General features: G+C 42.1%; 2 protein-coding genes across 4 annotated transcripts in view; both read left to right on the plus strand.

Moving 5' to 3' along the window:
• fhit (fragile histidine triad diadenosine triphosphatase) overlaps positions 1-21,800 on the plus strand; it is a 146,871-nt gene that overhangs the window by 30,676 nt on the left and 94,395 nt on the right. The gene's annotated exons all lie outside the window — the stretch shown is intronic.
• Positions 17,685-21,289, plus strand: LOC145428992 (uncharacterized). The gene has a single exon (XM_080302183.1). It carries the CDS (start codon positions 20,247-20,249, stop codon positions 21,090-21,092), a length of 846 nt encoding a protein of 281 aa, XP_080158309.1. The 5' UTR covers positions 17,685-20,246; the 3' UTR covers positions 21,093-21,289.

Consider the following 21,800-nt stretch of genomic DNA (forward strand, 5'->3'; position numbering starts at 1 on the left):
AAAAGACACCTGTCCACAGCCTCAAACAGTCAGACTCCAAACTCCGCCATGGCCAAGACCAAAGAGCTTTCGAAGGACACCAGGAAAAGTATGGTAGACCTGCACCAGACTGGGAAGAGTGAATCTACAATAGGCAAGCAGCTTGGTGTGAAAAAATCAACTGTGGGAGCAATCATCAGAAAATGGAAGACATACAAGACCACTGATAATCTCCCTCGATCTGGGGCTCCACGCAAGATCTCATCCCGTGGGGTCAAAATGATCATGAGAACGGTGAGCAAAGATCCCAGAACCACACGGGGGGACCTGGTGAATGACCTGCAGAGAGCTGGGACCAAAGTAACAAAGGTCACCATCAGTAACACACTACAACAGCAGGGAATCAAATCCCGCAGTGCCAGACGTGTTCCGCTGCTGAAGCCAGTGCATGTCCAGGCCCGTCTGAAGTTTGCCAGAGAGCACATGGATGATACAGCAGAGGATTGGGAGAATGTCATGTGGTCAGATGAAACCAAAGTAGAACTTTTTGGTATAAACTCAACTCGTCGTGTTTGGAGGAAGAAGAATACTGAGTTGCATCCCAAGAACACCATACCTACTGTGAAGCATGGGGGTGGAAACATCATGCTATGGGGCTGTTTTTCTGCCAAGGGGACAGGACGACTGATCCGTGTTAAGGACAGAATGAATGGGGCCATGTATCGTGAGATTTTGAGCCAAAACCTCCTTCCATCAGTGAAAACTTTGAAGATGAAACGAGGCTGGGTCTTCCAACATGACAATGATCCAAAACACACGGCCCGGGCAACAAAGGAGTGGCTCCGTAAGAAGCATTTGAAAGTCCTGGAGTGGCCTAGCCAGTCTCCAGACCTCAACCCCATAGAAAATCTGTGGCGGGAGTTGAAAGTCCGTGTTGCTCGGCGACAGCCCCAAAACATCACTGCTCTCGAGAAGATCTGCATGGAGGAATGGGCCAAAATACCAGCTACTGTGTGTGCAAACCTGGTAAAGACCTATAGTAAACGTTTGACCTCTGTTATTGCCAACAAAGGTTATGTTACAAAGTATTGAGTTGTATTTTTGTTATTGACCAAATACTTATTTTCCACCTTGATTTACGAATAAATTCTTTACAAATCCTACCATGTGGATTCATGGATTTTTTTTTTCACATTCTGTCTCTCACAGTTGAAGTGTACCTTCATTTTAGGTGGGGGAACTTGCACAATCGGTGGCTGACTAAATACTTTTTTGCCCCACTGTATGTTTGACTAATCCTTGTGATGAATTAGGCTGAAACTGATATGTTTGAATTCATTGTTTGGTTTTCACTGTTCCTCCTAAACAGTGGATTTCTAGAAAATACTTGTTGGGGGGGCCAGGTAGGGGCACAGATTCGGAGAAGGGTGGCAGATGTAATTGGCAGATAATGTAAAACAAAACAAATTCTACCAACCATTAACCATAATTCAATAACCCTATAAACCTAATAACCGAATGCGCTTTTAACTCTTATTAGAATGAGATTTTAACCACTACGGTTTTTAGATACTGTGTTGATAAAGTACAAGAGATACAATCAGTGCTCTGTCAGTGTTTATTCAGCATTCAAGGACAGCAATATTTGCATAGCATTTTTACTGACATGTAGTGCACATATGTTTTGGGAAAAACATTTTTGAACATTAAAATACAAACATTTTTAGCATACAATTGGCAAATTAGCCAATGCCAATGCAAAACTTTATCTGCCTATTAAAAAAAGACAACAACAACTTTCCTGATGTATGACCTTAACTAGAAGTCAGGGATGTCAGATTCTGGCTCTCATGGACCCCTATCCTGCACGTTTTAGATGTTACCTATACCAACATAGCCAGTTCAAATCAAATAATCCCCAAATGCCTATTTGTGCACGAGTCTGTAAACGATTCTTTAAATCAGCTGTGTTGAAGTATGGAAACATCTGAAACCGGGAGGACAGGAGCCTTGAGAACCAGAACTGCACATTCCTGCATTGAACATGGCACAGGGGTGATTTACACTCTATTCATAACATGGAGCTGGCAGATAGGAGAGTAATGAGAGAAATTAGCTAGACCGCACAGTGTAGTGTAAGTGCTGCCTCATGGTAAACTTTGGTAATATTGATGTATAAAGAACAACACTGGCTGATGATGAAGTACAGTCAGCTGGCATGGTGACACTGCCAGTATTAACCTGCAACCAAATCTGCAGCTCCACACAGCAATGTTACGACTTGGATTATATCCTATAACTCATAACTCTTATGTTAGCTCCCCTCAGTAGCCTACTGTCTGAAGTATTCGACGGTTGCACTAATTCTTTAAGTGTTATTTTTTCCTTGGTATTCAAATTTCACCGAAGTTTACTAAGCTCAACAAACTTAATATTACTTCCCGGGACATTTATTCTCTCCTCATTTTCTTTTGCCGAAAAATTGTTTTCTGCTGTGCCGTCTTTCGTGCTTGGCTCTCCTTCCTTTGCTAACGTGATGCTCATAGTGCACAAGCCAATGCTGCATTCACTTACACTCGGATATCTGAGCTTCACTGTGAAAACATAATCGTACATTTGATATTTGATTGAATTTTATTGTTTTAGCTTCGGGGTGGCACCTGGGGTGGCCAGTCTGGTTGGGAGGGTGGCGCTGGACACGCCACAGCTCCTAAGAATCACTGAAATATTGTCTTATTTTAACAGTGCTTATTTTAAACACTTACTTTTCTGTTTGCTAACTGTACTGTATATGGAGTGACATTATTACACATTATGTACATCAGTTCCACTTAAGGTAGCAGAGAAACAGGTTTTGCTATAAATGACTTGTGGGCAGTGCATTAAAAACAGATTCTGTGCTATAGTCCAGAGTGTGGCCTTAGTGTTAATTTCCAGCATGGAACATCTGAAGCCATCAGTTCTGAACATGTACTCCACATCTCTTCCATTACGTCCCAGCAGGAAATGGTCCCATTCGCCCCTCATCGTGGTTAATGGTGGCTGAGTGGCTCTCAGGCTGCTCATATAATGACCTGTAATGCATAACCTCACCTACTGAGTCATTTTCTTCCCCTCTCAATCCTAATGTATGTTTGAGAGTCTGTTCCAAATTTGTCATTCAGTCCAATGTCTAATGGCCAAAAAATAAAAATAAAAAAATTAGGACAGGCAGATGGATGACACCAAGGTTGATGGAAGGCTGGTAATTTCTTGCTACAGATACCAAAACTTTCCTTCTCTTTATAGATGATGCTAAAAGAGGAAATCACATGTAAAGGAGGAAAATTTGTATTTATTTATTTGTATTCCTATATTCTCAGGAGGTGCTGCTGCCATGACCCAAACTGTGATATGTCATTTAATGAAGATTCCATTAATAGTCTTAGAAAAGTAAAATAGTACCAGCTGACCAGACATTGTCTATTCAGTTCAGTTCAATTCAGTTTTATTTATAAAATTAAATCACAACAATGGCCGCCTCAATGTGGTTTAAGGTAAAAACCCTGCAATAATGCAAAAAAAGCAGAAAACCCCCCAACAATCATATGACCCCCTTTGAGTATTACTACATGCTCTAATATGCTGGTCAGCATGCTGTAATAAATTATTATAGTCAACAGTAGGGATGGGTATCGTTTAGGTTTTATCCGATACCAGTACCAAACCGGTACTTTTGAAACGGTGCCGGTGCTTAAACGGTGCTCGAACCGGTGCTTAAAGAATGGAGAACACAAACTTTGTCCAAAAACCTCTCATGTTCAGCTGTTTTTTTGTAAAAAGATAACAATGTTAGCCTTTTCTGCAGCTATAGGGCATATATGGCATCACTCTTGGCTGGAAGCAGTGCTTAATCAATGGAAAAAACACCAACTTTGTCCAAAAACCTCTCATGTTTAGCTGTTTCCCTCTTTTTCTTTGGTCATTTTAGCCTTTTTGGCCAGGGTGAAGGGAGTATCTGCCATCAAACAAGAAGACAGCCGCATGTAGCTATGATGATGTTTGCTAGTTCACCTTACATGCATTAATATAATAACGTGGTTAGCCTACTCAACGTAAATTACACACGAACAACATTAAGCTACTCACGCAGAGAAGAACGGCTGCTGCTGCATCATCATCCTCATCATTTCTGCTACACTGGCAGGGCTAGGGGCCAGGACTCTCCTCTTCGGGTTTTTGGGGATGTTGCTAACTCCGGGTCCGATAACAGGCACCACACCCGCAGTAGATGTGCTCAGTGTGAGGTCTCGCAGCAAGCTATCAAATACGGCGCATTTTTCGGCTTTTAAAAAAAACGCTATGCGTCGCCAGGTGTTTCATCAGATTCGAGGTGTTGCCTCCTTTGCACAGTATCACAGTATCAGCTTAAAGCACTTGTTGCAGGCTGCTGAGTTTGCATATTTTGCTGTGAAGTACAGCCAGACTTTTGACCGCTTCGCCTTGGGCATTTTTAATCTGTAGCTCTGCTCTAAAAGAACGGACGTACCTGGACCCGCCTACTATCCTCAGAAACGTAAAGTGATTGGCTAGAATCTAAAGTGTATCACAGCTCAGGAAAAAAAAGCACCGAAATCAAGCACCGAAATGTGCGCTGCTTTTCTGTCTGGTTACTACCGTTTATGTCAGAACTGGTGCTATCATGGCACCGGATACCGGTACCCATCCCTAGTCAACAGTGTTCAACGCTGCACTGAGGTCTAGCAGGACAAGCACAGAGATGAGTCCACTGTCAGAGGCCATAAGAAGATCATTTGTAACCTTCACTAAAGTTGTTTCTGTGCTGTGATGAGCTCTAAAACCTGACTGAAACTCTTCAAATAAGCCATTCCTCTGCAGATGATCTGTTAGCTGTTTGACAACTACTCTTTCAAGGATGTTTGATATGAAAGGAAGGTTGGAGATTGGCCTATAATTAGCTAAGACTGCTGGGTCTAGAGATGCTTTTTGAGTAAAGGTTTAACTACAGCCAGCTTGAAGGCCTGTGGTACATAGCCGATCATTAGAGATAGGTTGATCACCTGATGAAGACCCTGGAGCGGTTGGTCCTGGCTCAGCTTCGGCGCCTAACAAGCTCATCACTGGACCCACTTCAGTTTGCCTACCAGCCTGGCATTGGAGCGGATGATGCCGTCATTCACCTCCTACATCGTTCCTTCGCTCACCTGGAGACCGCTGGAAGCACTGTGAGAATCATGTTCTTTGATTTCTCCAGTGCCTTCAACACTATTCTTCCCTCGGTTCTGAAGGACAAGCTGGAGAACTCTAGAGTGGACCATCACCTCACTACCTGGATTTTGGACTACCTCACCGACCGACCACAGTATGTGAGGACTCAGGGCTGTGTGTCGGACAGGGTCGTCTGCAGTACGGGGGCCCCACAGGGAACGGTTCTGGCTCCGTTCCTCTTCACCATCTACACTGCAGACTTCTCCCACAATTCCACCCAGTGCTTCCTGCAGAAGTTCTCTGATGACTCTGCAATAGTCGGCCTCATCACTGATGGGGACGACAAGGAGTACAGAGGACTGACTCAAGACTTTGTGGACTGGTGCCAGCTGAACTACCTCCAGATCAATGCCAGTAAAACCAAGGAGCTGGTGGTAGACTTCCGCAGGCACAAGCATTCTCCACTGCAACCACTGAACATCCAGGGTATGGACATTGAGGCTGTGGACAGCTACAGGTACCTTGGTGTCCATCTGAACAACAGACTGGACTGGACTCATAACTCAGACGCCCTCTACAGGAAAGGGCAGAGCAGGCTGTACCTGCTGCGGAGACTCAGGTCGTTTGGGGTGGAGGGCCCACTCCTGAAGACCTTCTATGACTCTGTGGTGGCTTCTGCTATCTTTTATGGCGTGGTCTGCTGGGGCGGCAGCATCTCTGCTGGGGACAGGAAGAGACTGAACAGGGTGATCCGAAGGGCCAGCTCTGTTCTAGGATGCCCTCTGGACCCAGTGGAGGTGGTGAGTGACAGGAGAACGGCGGCTAAGCTGTCATCCCTGATGGACAACATCTCCCACCCCATGCAGCAGACTGTGACAGCACTGAGCAGCTCCTTCAGTGGAAGACTGCGGCACCCACGGTGTGGGACGGAGAGATTTCGCAGGTCTTTCCTCCCCACTGCTGTCAGACTCCATAATAAAGACTTTAACTGATCAAGCACACACATCCACACATGTGCAATAACACTAAGTGCAATAATCTTTTCTGGCATCGTTGTATTTTTACTCAGTTGTATATAGCATTCGTATTCTATTTTTATCTTATTGTATATTTTTATTCTATTTTATTCTACTGTATATAGTATATTATTTTATTCTATTCTGTACAGCTGTGTACTGTATTTATTCTTATTGTATTCTAATTTTTGCGTCATAACTTTTGCACTGTCCACTTCCTGCTGTGACAAAACAAATTTCCCACGTGTGGGACTAATAAAGGTTATCTTATCTTATCTTATCTTATCATATTTAAGATTGAAGCATTAATTAATTCTAGAAATGAGAGCTGCTCCATCTAAAGTGAGATGGATGCAGTCTCTCCTAAAAAGACCAGGTTTCCTCCAGAAAGTTTCCCAATTATCTATGAAGCCCACATCGTTCTTTGGGCACCACTCAGACAGCCAGCTATTTTAGGAGGACATGCAGCTAAACATGTCCCTCCTGGTCCGATTGGGGAGGGGACCAGAGAAAACCACAGTCCAACATTGTTTTGGCAAAGTTACATACAGTACCGATTCAATATTAAGATACAGGACTAAGTTGCTTTTAATGCGTTCAGGAGTATGACTGTGTGTGAATGGGTGAATGAGACATGCTGTATAAAGCACTTTGGTGCTCAAGTGGAGTAGAAAGGCACTGTATAAGAACAAGGCTGAAATTACTACTGCCAAATAAGTACTGCCATCTTTAATTGAGCAGACGTACCTTTCTGCTTATTTCTCTCAAGAGATATGGAAGCTGTCACACAAAGTGACATTTTGAAATGAAAAATATTCTAAAATACTCTTTTTTTTTTTAATTCCTTGTCTCTGCAAGTCCCATTAACACACCACCAGGGAAAGACCTCTGCTCGTCTCGTTTATCCACCACACAGAGTATGTGTTTCTCCCTCTCTGTGCACAGACACTCTTGCTTGGCATGACTGATGATCAGTGATTGTTCGCTATACAGCAACATCCTCAGCACTGTCGGCAGTTACTCTCAGAGGTTGGTAAACAAAAACAAAACTTTTTGGAAAGAAGTCAAAGGAAGTTCTTGAACAAAAGCGTTGCCTGCCTCATCTATCATTCATTCCATCTGACTGTATCCCTGAGGTGTTTGCTTTTACTGCTCGAAAAGGCCTAAAGAGACATTACTGAAAGTGCACCACACAATAACTGAGTCAAATCTGTCAGTGCTGAAAGAGAGATGCAGTTAGACTGAGCTCATACTGTGTCAACCTACACTTTAAGAATGGCTTCTTACTGTGGTGGAGATTTTGTTACTTAACCTCCTAGGACCTGCGTCCACATATGTGGACGTCACATTTTGGGTTATTTAGACCAAAATACTCAATTTTGCTCTACAAGGGCCTGATATCCACTTACGAGGACATTATGCTGCTACTGTTCTATCAAAATTTTAAACAAATATCCTCATATGTGGCTCTCGTTTTTCATAAAAACTAAAATAATGTAAAAAAAAAATAATAATCTGGTAATTCTTTGTTTTTACATTCATCAGTCAACGACCCAGGAACCCTGACGGTAATGACATTTTATGGCTTTTTTTATGGCTCAAATGTGCAAAGCTGATGTCGTCGACCCACCAGGCGGGTGAACACCAATGTTTGTGAATGCGCGTAACTAAAGAAGTCCCCTAGGATTTTCAAATTGATACCATAGCTGTAGCTACTAAAAGTCTCGGGTGACTTTGAATCCCAGTCTCTGAAGACTTTCACTATTTTCTCTTTGTTTAGGGGATGTTTTGCTTTTCATATGCTGCTGTATGGGTCTGGCTGAAAAGCAAGGGCGGAGCAGAAAAGATTAATTTGTACACAGATCCAGCAAAAAAGGAAGTGGGAGTGGATTGGAAAGACTTGAGGGGGAGAAAAGAGGGGAATTACAAAAGGAGTGCGGAGTGGTGTGGGGCAGATGAATCACATCTCTGCAGCTTTGAATGGCCCATAGCTCTTCTGTCTGTGCTATCATTGTCAGTGCTCTCCTGCTTTTAATTGCCATAAACTCATACATATTCACAACAGGTGTCAGGCTCTTTGCTGGTGATAGATTGAAGTATAGAGACATTCGCCATAGAAATTATAGTGTTGTTTGGATGGATGCAACAGCCAGCTCATGCTGCCTTTCTTCTCCTCATTGCCATCTATCCAGAAACAAATTGCATGTTTAGGTTATGTTTTATTTGTTTATTTTGAGTGATTTTACCCAATAAATGGCAAAGTTGAAATGAAAGAAATTGTACTCTTTCTGAACTATATTTGAACTATTTCTGTTCAGACTCTTTCTGATTGTCTACATCTTTGTTGCTATACAGGGAGTGCAGAATTATTAGGCAAGTTGTATTTTTGAGGAATAATGTTATTATTGATTTTTTGATTTTGATTTTATTGATTAGCATTCAAATTCAAATCTCAGTGAAAACAGTGAAAAAACAACAACAAACAAACAGTGAAAACAGAACAAAAATCTACCATAAAGAAAGAAAGCATGAGACAAGGCTAATCAAAAGGTATTGGCTGAAGCATTTGCTTATTACGCCAACCCTTTTCACAAAATATCTTTCTGTATGCAGCTCCTGTACACAGGGCTTGAAGAAAATAATAAAACAAAGCAAAAACCAAACAAACAAACAAACAAACAAACAAACAAACAAACAAAAAAAAACAAAGAAAAAAAAACTTTCCACCTTAGATAAGTAACTACATCAAAGCAAAAGAATCAAGAGGTTGTTTTTTTTCTCCTTTTTGCTCTTTTCATTCTTGATTTATATATTTTTCTATTACTCTATTTTTAAACATGTTTTTAAACAAGGAAAATGAACTCCACCTTTTTAAATCACTGTCATAACTATTCCACAGGTTACCTCCTCTAACAGAAACACATCTCTGCTTTATATTTGTCCTTATCTTGTTTTTTTTAAAGAAATCTGTTCCCCTTAAGGCATATTGACTCTCTCTGACTTTGAACAGCTTCTGAGTACTGGGGCAAAGCAAGTTATTTTGTGCTTTATACATTATCTGTGCCATTTTATATTCAACTAAATCATAAAATTTCAGGGTATTCAGATTAATAAACAAAATGTTAGTTGGTTCTATATAGTTTGATTGATTTATAATTCTTATAGCTCTTTTTTGTAACTTGAAAATATGAAGAGTGTTCGTTTTATATGCATTACCCCATATCTCCAGACAGTAAGTCATATATGGAAGCAACAGAGTACAATAAAGTGTGTATAATGATTTTTTGTTCAGGACATGCTTTGTTTTATAGAGAATAGCAATGGTTTTTGACATTTTTGTTTTCACGTGGTTTATATGAGACTTCCAGCTCAGCTCATCATCAATTATCACTCCAAGAAATTTATTTTCGTACACTCTTTCAATTTCAGTTCCATTAACCCTTATTTTAGATACATTTTTCATTTGTCTAGTGCCAAAAATAATCAATTTTGTTTTCTTTATATTTAATGATAACTTATTTACATCAAACCAGTTTTTTAATATATTTAACTCCTTTTCCGCTGTAGTCAGAAGCTGTTCTAGGTTTTTACCTGAGCAGTACAGAGTGGTGTCATCAGCAAACAATACACATTTTAACAGTTTGGAAACACTACATATATCATTTATATATAATATAAATAATTTAGGGCCCAGCACAGAGCCCTGAGGAACACCACAAGTTACCTTCAACTGCTTAGATTTTACATTATTGAATTCGACATATTGATATCTTTCATCCAGGTAACTTTTCATCCACTTGTATGCTATCCCTCTTATGCCATATCTCTCTAGTTTATTCATTAATATAGAATGATCAATTGTATCAAACGCCTTTTTTAAGTCTATAAAAACACCAACAGTATATTCCTTATTATCTATTGCATTAGATATCCCTTCAACAAGTTCCATCACTGCCATTGAAGTGGACCTTTTCACTCTAAAGCCATATTGGTTATCACTTAGGAGATTATGTTTCTCAATATATTTATCAAGTCTATTAACAAATAACTTTTCTAAAATTTTTGAGAACTGTGGGAGTAGTGATATTGGCCTATAATTGGTAAACTGACATCTCTCTCCGTTTTTATGGATTGGAATAACTTTTGCTATTTTCATTTGTGAGGGAAACACACCAGTTTGAAAGGACAGATTACAAATGTATGCGAAAGGTTGCACTATATATTCTATAATACTTTTAACTAATATCATGTCAATACCAAAACAGTCAGTGGACTTTTTATTTTTAAATGTCTTCACAATGTTAATTATTTCTCTATGAGTTACAGCACCAATAAACATGGAGGACACATTCTGGGTAATATGTTTATTTAGGTCGTTATTATTTCTTGACTCTGGAATTTCTTTTGCTAAATTAAAGCCAACATTTACAAAGAAATCATTAAATTCATTTGCAATGTCTTTAGTTTTATCAAGCACAATATCTTTATCTTTTTTAAAATAATCTGGATAATTCTTATTTTTTGAGCCCTTTTTGATTAGACTGTTTAATATCCTCCATGTTTCTTGTGTGTTACTTCTACTTTGCTCCAATAATTTGTGGTAATATTCTTTCTTACTTGTTCTTATAATATTTACTAATCTATTTTTATATAACTTGTACTTTATTTCAGCATCTTTTGTCCTCTGTTTTATGAATCTCTTATATAGATTATTTTTCTTTTTACATGCATCTTCTATCCCCTTTGTGATCCATGGCTTATTTGATCTGTGATGCTTTCTAGTGATTTTCATTAAAGGACAATGTTTTTCATATAGTGAAATTACAGTTGATAAGAATGCATCATACGCACTATTTGAATCTTCATTTGCAAAAACCTCATTCCAATTGTGTTCCTTTAAGTCCACCTGAACAACAACCATGTTCTCAATGAACCCAAAAAACTCATTAATATCAAAGCTGAATGTTTTTGGAAGTAGTTTTTAGTTTATTTTTAGTTTTAGCTATTTTAGGGGTATATCTGTGTGTGCAGGTGACTATGTGCATAATTATTAGGCAACTTAACAAAAAACAAATATATACCCATTTCAATTATTATTATTTTTTTACCAGTGACACCAATATAACATCTCCACATTCACAAATATACATACAAAACAAAAACAAATCAGCGACCAATATAGCCACCTTTCTTTGCAAGGACACTCAAAAGCCTGCCATCCATGGATTCTGTCAGTGTTTTGATCTGTTCACCATCAACATTGCGTGCAGCAGCAACCACAGCCTCCCAGACACTGTTCAGAGAGGTGTACTGTTTTCCCTCCTTGTAAATCTCACATTTGATGATGGACCACAGGTTCTCAATGGGGTTCAGATCAGGTGAACAAGGAGGCCATGTCATTAGTTTTTCTTCTTTTATACCCTTTCTTGCAGCCACGCTGTGGAGTACTTGGACGCGTGTGATGGAGCATTGTCCTGCATGAAAATCATGTTTTTCTTGAAGGATGCAGACTTCTTCCTGTACCACTGCTTGAAGAAGGTGTCTTCCAGAAACTGGCAGTAGGACTGGGAGTTGAGCTTGACTCCATCCTCAACCCGAAAAGGCCCCACAAGCTCATCTTTGATGATACCAGCCCAAACCAGTACTCCACCTCCACCTTGCTGGCGTCTGAGTGGGACTGGAGCTCTCTGCCCTTTACCAATCCAGCCACGGGCCCATCCATCTGGCCCATCAAGACTCACTCTCATTTCATCAGTCCATAAAACCTTAGAAAAACCAGTCTTGAGATATTTCTTGGCCCAGTCTTGACGTTTCAGCTTGTGTGTCTTGTTCAGTGGTGGTCGTCTTTCAGCCTTTCTTACCTTGGCCATGTCTCTGAGTATTGCACACCTTGTGCTTTTGGGCACTCCAGTGATGTTGCAGCTTTGAAATATGGCCAAACTGGTGGCAAGTGGCATCTTGGCAGCTGCACGCTTGACTTTTCTCAGTTCATGGGCAGTTATTTTGCGCCTTGGTTTTTCCACACGCTTCTTGCGACCCTGTTGACTATTTTGAATGAAACGCTTGATTGTTCGATGATCACGCTTCAGAAGCTTTGCAATTTTGAGACTGCTGCATCCCTCTGCAAGATATCTCACTATTTTTGACTTTTCTGAGCCTGTCAAGTCCTTCTTTTGACCCATTTTGCCAAAGGAAAGGACGTTGCCTAATAATTATGCACACCTGATATAGGGTGTTGATGTCATTAGACCACACCCCTTCTCATTACAGAGATGCACATCACCTAATATGCTTAATTGGTAGTAGGCTTTCGATCTTATACAGCTTGGAGTAAGACAACATGCATGAAGAGGATGATGTGGACAAAATACTCATTTGTCTAATAATTCTGCACTCCCTGTATGTTTGGCCCTGAGACTATACAGTGTGAGAGATCGGCTGGTCTCTAGGCTGAATGACTGAGCCACCACATACCAGGATACATAACAGGTTTCATGTGCCTTAGCATTGATTTTCCAAGTCTCTGGATGATGATGAGGAGGATTTACCAAAAAAACAAAAGATATTCCCTTAGTTGATGTGCCAGTGGTCCAGGGACCGAAGAACTGATTTGTCACCTTATTTTTTTCTATTATTAGATAAAGAGAGCTCTATTATTATTTCTAATATATCTCTAATTCCCCTTTCTTTCTGATATTTGTCCTGCTCTATCATCCATCCATCATCCATCCACCCAACCTTCCTTCCTCCCTGCCTTCCTTCTGCATCAAAACCTTCCATAACCTTCACGAGCACTGAGGAAATCTTCAATATCCAACGAAAAGATTGCACATCTCTGTCTCGCTTTCATTCATGTGCATGTGCACAGGGACAGGTTTGGGTTTTTTTGCTTGCCATGGAGTCTCACGTCAGATAAACACATGCACAGAATACATGTGGCCTTTCTTTTATTTTCCCCACAAATATTTGTGAAATACACGGTATGATTGTGACCTGTGTTGACAGCACGCTCAGGGTGATCTTGTTTTTAGTGGTCTCTGTCACTTAGTCAGGCTCCAGTATTTTCAAGGGTAAAACAAAGACATGTAAGAACACTGGCTCAACTCCAAATAACATCAAGTGTGTCCAGTAGACTGCTCATGGGTAAATTCATGCTGTTAGCAGGGTAGTACGCTATGCTCCAAAGTACTGGTTATTTTAGGTATTTTTCGATAGAACTCTTCATCATTACATTAAAGTAAATGGACAATCACTTTCAAGCTCTCTGCTAAAACTCAACTGAAGGCCATTTACACTAATTTGGTAACACAGATGCTTTCTGGTTCTTTATCAAGTTCTCAGAATAAAAACTGACAATTTGAGGTGCCCGCAGCTAAGACTTGGACACTTAACACTCAACTGTATGTTTTTTCATGAACAACATTAGCAGTTTGATGGTTTAAATAACAGATTACAGGTGATGGATAGATGGATAGCTTCTTCAGGTTGTGTGTGTACGCAACAACCTGCAGTCATGTCATCACACCAGAAAAATGTAGGAATCCTTTGTAATTATGTGTTTGATGTCTACAGGTTCCAAATGTGTGACTGATATCGAAGCTGAGTCTGCTTGCTGCGTTCATTCTCATCCTCTGGACTCCCTTGAAATGTGTTCATTAGTTTCAGTTTGTTAACTATATATTGCTTTGAATGTCATTTCATGCTAGCAAATTACTGATTTGCTTTGCACACACACACAAAAGCTTGATGCTAAATATCAAATCCCCCATTTGTTTAATCAGGAAGAATACTGGGCGCTGGGATGGATTTTATTTGACTGTATTTGCGTCTGCTCAGCACCAACATGTGCAAGCGTTTAATTAAAGGAGGGAAAGCATGAATGTGAATGTAACTGAACAGCAAATTGAATTATTGTATCTGTTCAGTCATGTTGCCTCCTGGGTGTACGCTGGATTTTGTTATTTTATTTCACCTAGCGGGTCCTCCTGAGAATACGGCTCACATTAAGAACGTGTTTGAACGTGAGTTTTGATTCCACACATACTGTGAGGAAACCCTGGTGACACCTTTGGGCTGTTGGTGTGCGTTAAGGCCACCTGTGCACATCTGTATGTGTGTCTTGGTGTTGGCATTAATCTGACATCGATTCAAATTTTTTGTCTTTATTGACAGTACCGGTCCCTTTTATATAAGGGCTGTAGTGTCTGGCTGGGGCAGCAGTTGTGTGGTGAAGTGAAGGAGGACCCAAGTTGCAGACAGCGGCGGTGATGCGAGTGAGTTTATTTACAGAGGCGAGGGCAGAACTAAACATAAACCTAAACTGGGGAAAACTAATAACAAACAAAACACGAAACCATAACTGCAGGGGAAAACATAAGGAGGTTACGCAGGGAATGAAGAGCAGAATGGAGAGCAGAGAGACGCAGAGATTACCAAATAACAAAGACGAACCGACAAGGAACACAGGCAGGCACACACTATAAATACACACAAGGTAATCCGGGAACACAGCTGAACCTAATTAGACACGACGAGACACAGACCTTCAAAGTAAAACAGGAAATTCAAAAGCTGTTCTACAATACTGACTCAGGGACGCGAACAGAGCACAGAAAGGAGAACACTAAAACATTAAACACAAGAACCAAACCCTAAGAACTAATTCAAAATAAGAATTAACACAAAATCAGAAGAAGCTAGAAAATAATAACAATAAACTCAAAACGCTGGGTCACGGGCCCAGGACCATGACATGTACTTCCTGTCCCACATTAGATAAGCTCAGGGCTGACTTAGTGTGACTTAGTGGTGTGTTTTTATTATTTCTACTATGTTCTATATTTAAAAAGATTTGCCAGTCTTTGTGTGTCTATTTGTACATATTTGATTTATAATTTTAATGTTTTTGCCCAAAATGGAGTGATTGAGCAAGTGGACGTGGTCGTGGAATGCAATGAAAATTTAGAAACACTGAAGTACAGAAGATAGAGGGTTGTTAGTTTAAATGAACTAACTTCAAAGAATATATTAGTAATATATATAATAATAATATTAGTATAACCTATCCCCACAAGTTGCATGTCTTTGGACAGTGGGCGGAAGACTTGTGAGGATAAGTTAATTGGATAATCCAAATTGCCACTAGGTGTGAATGTGCGAGTGAAAGTGAGTGTGAATGGTTGTCTGTCCCTGTGTGTTGGCCCTGTGACAGACTGGTGACCTGTCCAGGGTGTACCCCGCCTCTCGCCCTATGACAGCTGGGATAGCCTCCAGCGCCCCCCGCGACCCTGAAAAGGATAAGCGGAAGTGGATGGATGGATGGATATTAGTATATATATTTAGTATTTAATAGAGATTTTCTTTGTTACACATATTGCTCTAGCATCTCAGGTCAGTTCAATTCAATTTGATTCATTTTAGTTCAGTTCAGTTTAATCACCCTGTTATTTTGCAAGTTCTCTTACTTAGAAATCATGGAGGGATCTACAATTTTCAGCATAGGTGCATTTCCACTGTGAGAGACACAATCTAAAAAGAAAAATCCGGAAATCACATTGTATGATTTTTGAACAATTTATTTTTGAATTTCTGTGTCAAATAAGTATTTGATTACTTGCTTATCAGCCAGACTTCTGATCCTCAAAGACCTGTTATTTTGCTTTCAAATAGTCTAGCTACACTCTGCTCATGATTCTAAATTAGTAGCATCTGTTTGAGGTCGTTAGCTGTCATAAAGAGACCTGTGCACCCCACAATCAGCCAAAGTCTAAGTATGGGCAAAACCAAAGAGCTATCAAAAGACACAAAAGAAAAACTTGTAGACCTTCACAAAGCTGGAAAGGGCTACGGGGCAATTGCTTGGTGAAAAAAGAACAACTGTTGGAGCAATTGTCAAAAAAAATGGAAGAGGCTAATGATGACTGTCAATGTCCCTCGGACTGGGGCCCCACGGAAGATCTCTCCTTGTGGGATTCCATTGATGCTAAGAATGGTGAAGAATCAGCCCAGAACTACACGTGAGGAGCTGGTCAATGCCATGAAGAGAGCTGGGACCATGGTTTCCAAGGCTACTATCAGTAATACACTAAGATGTCATGGTTTAAAATCTTGCATCGCATGGAAGGTTCCCCTGCTTAAGTCAGCCCAAGTCCAGGCCCGTCTGAAGTTTGCCAGGGATCATCTGGATGATCCAGAGGAGTCATGGGAGAAAGTCATGTGGTCAGATAGACCAAAGTAGAACTTTTTGGTCTTAACTCCATTCGCCGTGTTTGGAGGAAGAAGAATGATGAGTATCATCCCAATAATACCGTACCTACAGTGAAGCATGGGGCTGGAAACATCATGCTCTGGGGTGTTTTTCTGCACAGGGGACAGGACGACTGCACTGTATTAAGGAGAGGATGAACGGGGCCATGTATTGTGGCATATTGGGCAAAAACCTCCTTCCCTCAGTCAGAGCATTGAAGATGGGTCGTGGATGGATCTTCCAACATGACAATGACCCAAAGCACACAGCCAGGAAAACCAAGGAGTGGCCAGTCTCCAGACCTAAATCCAATAGAAAATCTTTGGAGGGAGCTGAAACTCTGTGTTGCTCAGCGACAGCCCCGAAACCTGACAGACCTAGAGAAGATCTTTATGGGGGAGTGGGCCAAAATCCCTCCTGCAAACCTGGTGACGAACTACAGGAACCGTTTGACCTCTGTAATTGTTAACAAAGGCTTCTGTACCAAATATTAAAAAATTTTGACTCCGGGCCTCTATTGCTGCTCCTTTTTTTTTTTTTTTTTTTTTGCCGCCTGTCCCATTTGGTTCTTTTACCATCAGAATTATTGTCTGAAGGCCAAGAAAGATGCCCAATGGATTAATGGATTTACTATACCAAGATTTATTATACAAAGTGGAACCACCAAGAACACCAAGAACCACCAACGCACCGATGTCTGAGGGTGTCAGCCACCGACAGGGAGAGTGGTGAGGGGAGATAGACCTCCATACCTTGGAGGGCCTGAGATGTCCCTAGAGAGGTGGCGTCTAATACCCGACCTGACATATAGACACAGACAAACATGCACATAGAAATACGAACATCCATTCCCACCCCCATGCACACATACAGGGAGTGCAGAATTATTAGGCAAGTTGTATTTTTGAGGAATAATGTTATTATTGAACAACAACCATGTTCTCAATGAACCCAAAAAACTCATTAATATCAAAGCTGAATGTTTCTGGAAGTAGTTTTTAGTTTGTTTTTAGTTTGAGCTATTTTAGGGGGATATCTGTGTGTGCAGGTGACTATTACTGTGCATAATTATTAGGCAACTCAACAAAAAACAAATGTATACCCATTTCAATTATTTATTTTTACCAGTGACACCAATATAACATCTCCACATTCACAAATATACATTTCTGACATTCAAAAACAAAACAAAAACAAATCAGCGACCAATATAGCCACCTTTCTTTGCAAGGGCACTCAAAAGCCTGCCATCCATGGATTCTGTCAGTGTTTTGATCTGTTCACCATCAACATTGCGTGCAGCAGCAACCACAGCCTCCCAGACACTGTTCAGAGAGGTGTACTGTTTTCCCTCCTTGTAAATCTCACATTTGATGATGGACCACAGGTTCTCAATGGGGTTCAGATCAGGTGAACAAGGAGGCCATGTCATTAGTTTTTCTTCTTTTATACCCTTTCTTGCAGCCACGCTGTGGAGTACTTGGACGCGTGTGATGGAGCATTGTCCTGCATGAAAATCATGTTTTTCTTGAAGGATGCAGACTTCTTCTTGCCTAATAATTCTGCACTCCCTGTATTCAAATACTCAGCACTCACCCATGTGGAGACAGACATAAATAGACACTGTACACACAATCACACTCCACAAACATACTCTCTACCCCAGGTCCAGGTACCCTTGCTTCCAGAGGGGGAAACTGCACCCAGGAGGTTTTACCCTTTTCCCTGGGGTGGAGACAAGCAGTCCGCCCCTGACTCCGCAGTAGCAGGGAGGCCCTACACCCCAGACCCCAATCAGACGGCCAACTTCTCCCCCCGCCCCGACCTACAACAGAGAACGTGGGTGTATGAAGACCCCAAACCTCCCTCCGCCCGCTCATATGTATTGCTTTTGTGTGTGTGTTCTAAGGTCCATTTAAAACCTGGGAGGGCATGGTGCTACCATGTTTTAACCATCCTGAGATGAACTGAAGCCTGTTGGCTAAAAACTACTGTTGAAAGTTAGGTAGATCTAATCCTCCATTATCCTTGGTCTTTTGTAGTGTTTTTAAGCTTGTAGGTGGTCTTTCCAAAGGAATGTAGACATATACGAATCTAGAGATCTGAACCAATCTTGTGATGGTTTAGTCGGGATCACTGAGAATAAATAATTTTTGGTAGTACCATCATTTTTATAGCGGCAACCCTTCCCATGAGTGATATGGGTAGACATTTCCATCTAGCCAGATCGCCTTCTACTTTCTTTAAAAGTGGGATATGGTTTAATTTAGTTAAATCTGTAAGCTTAGGAGAAACATATTACTACCTAAATTGTTATTTTATATTTCCAGATTGCAGTGGTGTAGAAGAAGAATTATGGAAGGAGCAATTAATCGGAAGGACTGTAGATTTTGACCAGTTTATTGAATAATCTGAAACTCTTGCAAAAGAGTTTATCACTGCAATTACCCCAGAGAGTTTGAGTTTTGGAGAAAAAATAACACATCATCCGCATAAAGACTGATTTTATTTTCTACCTTCTTCTCCGAGTGTATTTAAGTCATGTCTTCTGTCATAGTAGTTGCTGGTTCGTCTGCGTCTCTCCGTCCGTTATCCCGCGTATTTCACTGTGCCTCCCTGCATCTTTGTTTCTGGTTAGTTTTGTTAGTTTTGCCCAGTTTAGGTTTTCCTGTTTCACGTTCACCCTCGCCATTTCTGTTTGTATCTACATTTGTTTATTAAACTCACTTGTACCAGAGCTGCCGTCAGTGTTGGGAAGGTTACTTTTAAAATGTATTCCATTACAGATTACATGCCCCAAAATGTATTCTGTAACGTATTCCGTTACGTTACTCAATGAGAGTAACGTATTCTGAATACTTTGGATTACTTAATATATTATCATGCTGTTTACAACTACGTGAATGGACTATTGCTGTGACTTATTACTGTTACTGAAGATCCGCGGCTCCGAACCGTAGTAAAGGGACCTCCGGTTCGTGTCGGGCTTGTAGCTAAACACTAGCTTTACTTTGTTGTGTGGGTCAACTTTGCTTGCGAGAGACAGAGAGAGGCGTTGAAAGGCTGCTCCAACTGAGCTTATTGTTTTGGAGGAAAACACGAACACAGCGTACAGTCGAGTCTTAACAGCTTACTCAAACTGGGCTCATCAGGCTCTCTGTTTGGCTGCAGTGGTTATTATTATATTTACATGCTTCCAGCTCCCGTTTTTGCTCGATGACAGCTCTACTTTTCCTTTTTCTCCCTCCTCGCTCACAGACACATAACGGGTACAGCAGTCCATTCTCCCTGCAGCACGGACTACACTGCCCATCAGGCTGCATGCTTTAGAGCTATACCTATTAGCTTAGCACAACAACAACAACAACAAAAAGGCGCTCTCTCACCCAGGAAACACGCAGAGAGAGAGCGTCACCCTGTAACCATGGCAACCGTAACGCTGCCACCTGGAACAACAGAATGTAGCTGTCAAACAAAACCCAAACAGTCCTTACCCGCAACAATATGAAACAGGGAAGTACCACCGTGTAATCCATTTATTTCAACAAAGTAACTGTATTCTGAATACCACCTTTTTAAACGGTAACTGTAACGGAATACAGTTACTCATATTTTGTATTTTAAATACGTAACGGCGGCACATGTATTCCATTACTCCCCAACACTGGCTGCCGTTTCCTGGGTCCTAAATCATTCACACACGGCTTGCCCTGGCAACCCGTGACAGTACAAACCAGCCACCATGGATCCAGCGGCACTGAATCAGTCCGAGGAGCTCCGGGACGACATCACTTACAATGTGGAGATTCTCCTCGGGCTGTGGTTGGAAAACCCTCCGAAAGAGCTTTGCCGCGCCGTTGAAAGCAGGCTACAACGGCTCTTTTCGGGCCTTCCATGGCTATTGGAATCACTTCCCCCAACCATGCAGGCCTTTCTCCACAACACACCACACCTTCTCTCAGCCATTATTGCCTCGCCGCCCGACCCGCCGGATGTGGTTTTGCCTGGCCTGTCGGAGCCGTCTGTGGGGAGGAAACGACGGTCGGCTAGAGGACTCCGTGCCTGCTGGCTTTGTGATAGCCTCCGCTGGAGGGTCCGATGGACCGCTCCGGCCTTCGTCTCCTGTCTCCGCTGGAGGGTCCAAGGGACCGCTCCGGCCTTCGTCTCCTGTCTCTGCTGGAGGGTCCGAGGGACCGCTACGGCCTTCGTCTCCTGTCGTCGCTGGAGGGTCCAAGGGATCCGTCCAGCCTGCAGCGCCACCACCTGCGGCTGCCACGCCGTCACCTGCAGTGCCACCGTCTCCGGCTTCCACGGCGTCGCCTGCAGCGCCACCGTCTCCGGCTTCCACGCCGTCACCTGCAGCGCCACCGTCTCCGGCTTTCATGCCATCTGGTCCAGCTTCAGAGTCTTCATCCTCGTCTGGTCGAGCTTCATCATCCTCGCCTGCAGCAGCCTCTTCTTCAGCTTCTGCCTCGCCTGGTCCAGCCTCCGTGTCTTCGCCCTCACTGTCGCCTGGTCCAGCCTCCGTGTCTTCATCCTCAGCGTCACCTGGTCCAGCCTCCGTGTCTCCGCCCTCAGCGTCGCCTGGTCCAGCCTCCGTGTCTCTGCCTTCAGCGTCGCCTGGTCCAGCCTCCGTGTCCTAAATCCTTTACACACGGCTTGCCCTGGTAACCCGTGACAGTAAACAAAAATGGCTGGATTTCGAGTCTTTTTACCTTTTCTCAGATGTAATTATATTTTTGGTAATTCCACGCCGGTGGAAACCCAAACAAAACACGCATTAAGATGCTCTGATGCAGGGGTGTCAAACTCATTTTAGTTCAGGGGCCACATGGAGAAAGGTCTATTCTCAAGTGGGCCGGACTGGTAAAATCATTGTATATATATCTGTGAAGGTTCTCAGTCATCCAGGTCATCGTAGTCAAAGGAGCTTGCAAAGAAAAGCGTCTGGACTTCTTTAAGTTGCTTGAAGATGCTTCACCTCTCATCCGAGAAGCTTCTTCAGTTCTAAGGTCAAATGGTGGAGAGTCCCAGATATAAGCCTAGTGGGAGTTTCCCCCCACAGAGGGACAAAAGGACCCCCTGATGATCCTCTAGTCGCCTGAGCCAAGGTGTGAAACTGGGTGTGGGTCCCAATCAGCCAGAGTTTCGGGTGTGTTCATTGTGAAACCTGGCCCCACCTTATCATGCGAATTCCTGAGGTCAGATGGCCCAGGATGTGAGTGGGCGTTAAGGCGTCTGGGAAGGGATCTCAAAACTGGATTACAGATGGCGGAGAGTTGGTGTCGTAAACCCCCGCCTCTGTTCAAAGATGGTCGCTCACAGTGGACATAGATGGCTTCTTTCACTCC

Source organism: Astatotilapia calliptera, chromosome 5, assembly GCF_964374335.1.
Source record: "Astatotilapia calliptera chromosome 5, fAstCal68.1, whole genome shotgun sequence".
Lineage (NCBI taxonomy): Eukaryota > Metazoa > Chordata > Actinopteri > Cichliformes > Cichlidae > Astatotilapia > Astatotilapia calliptera.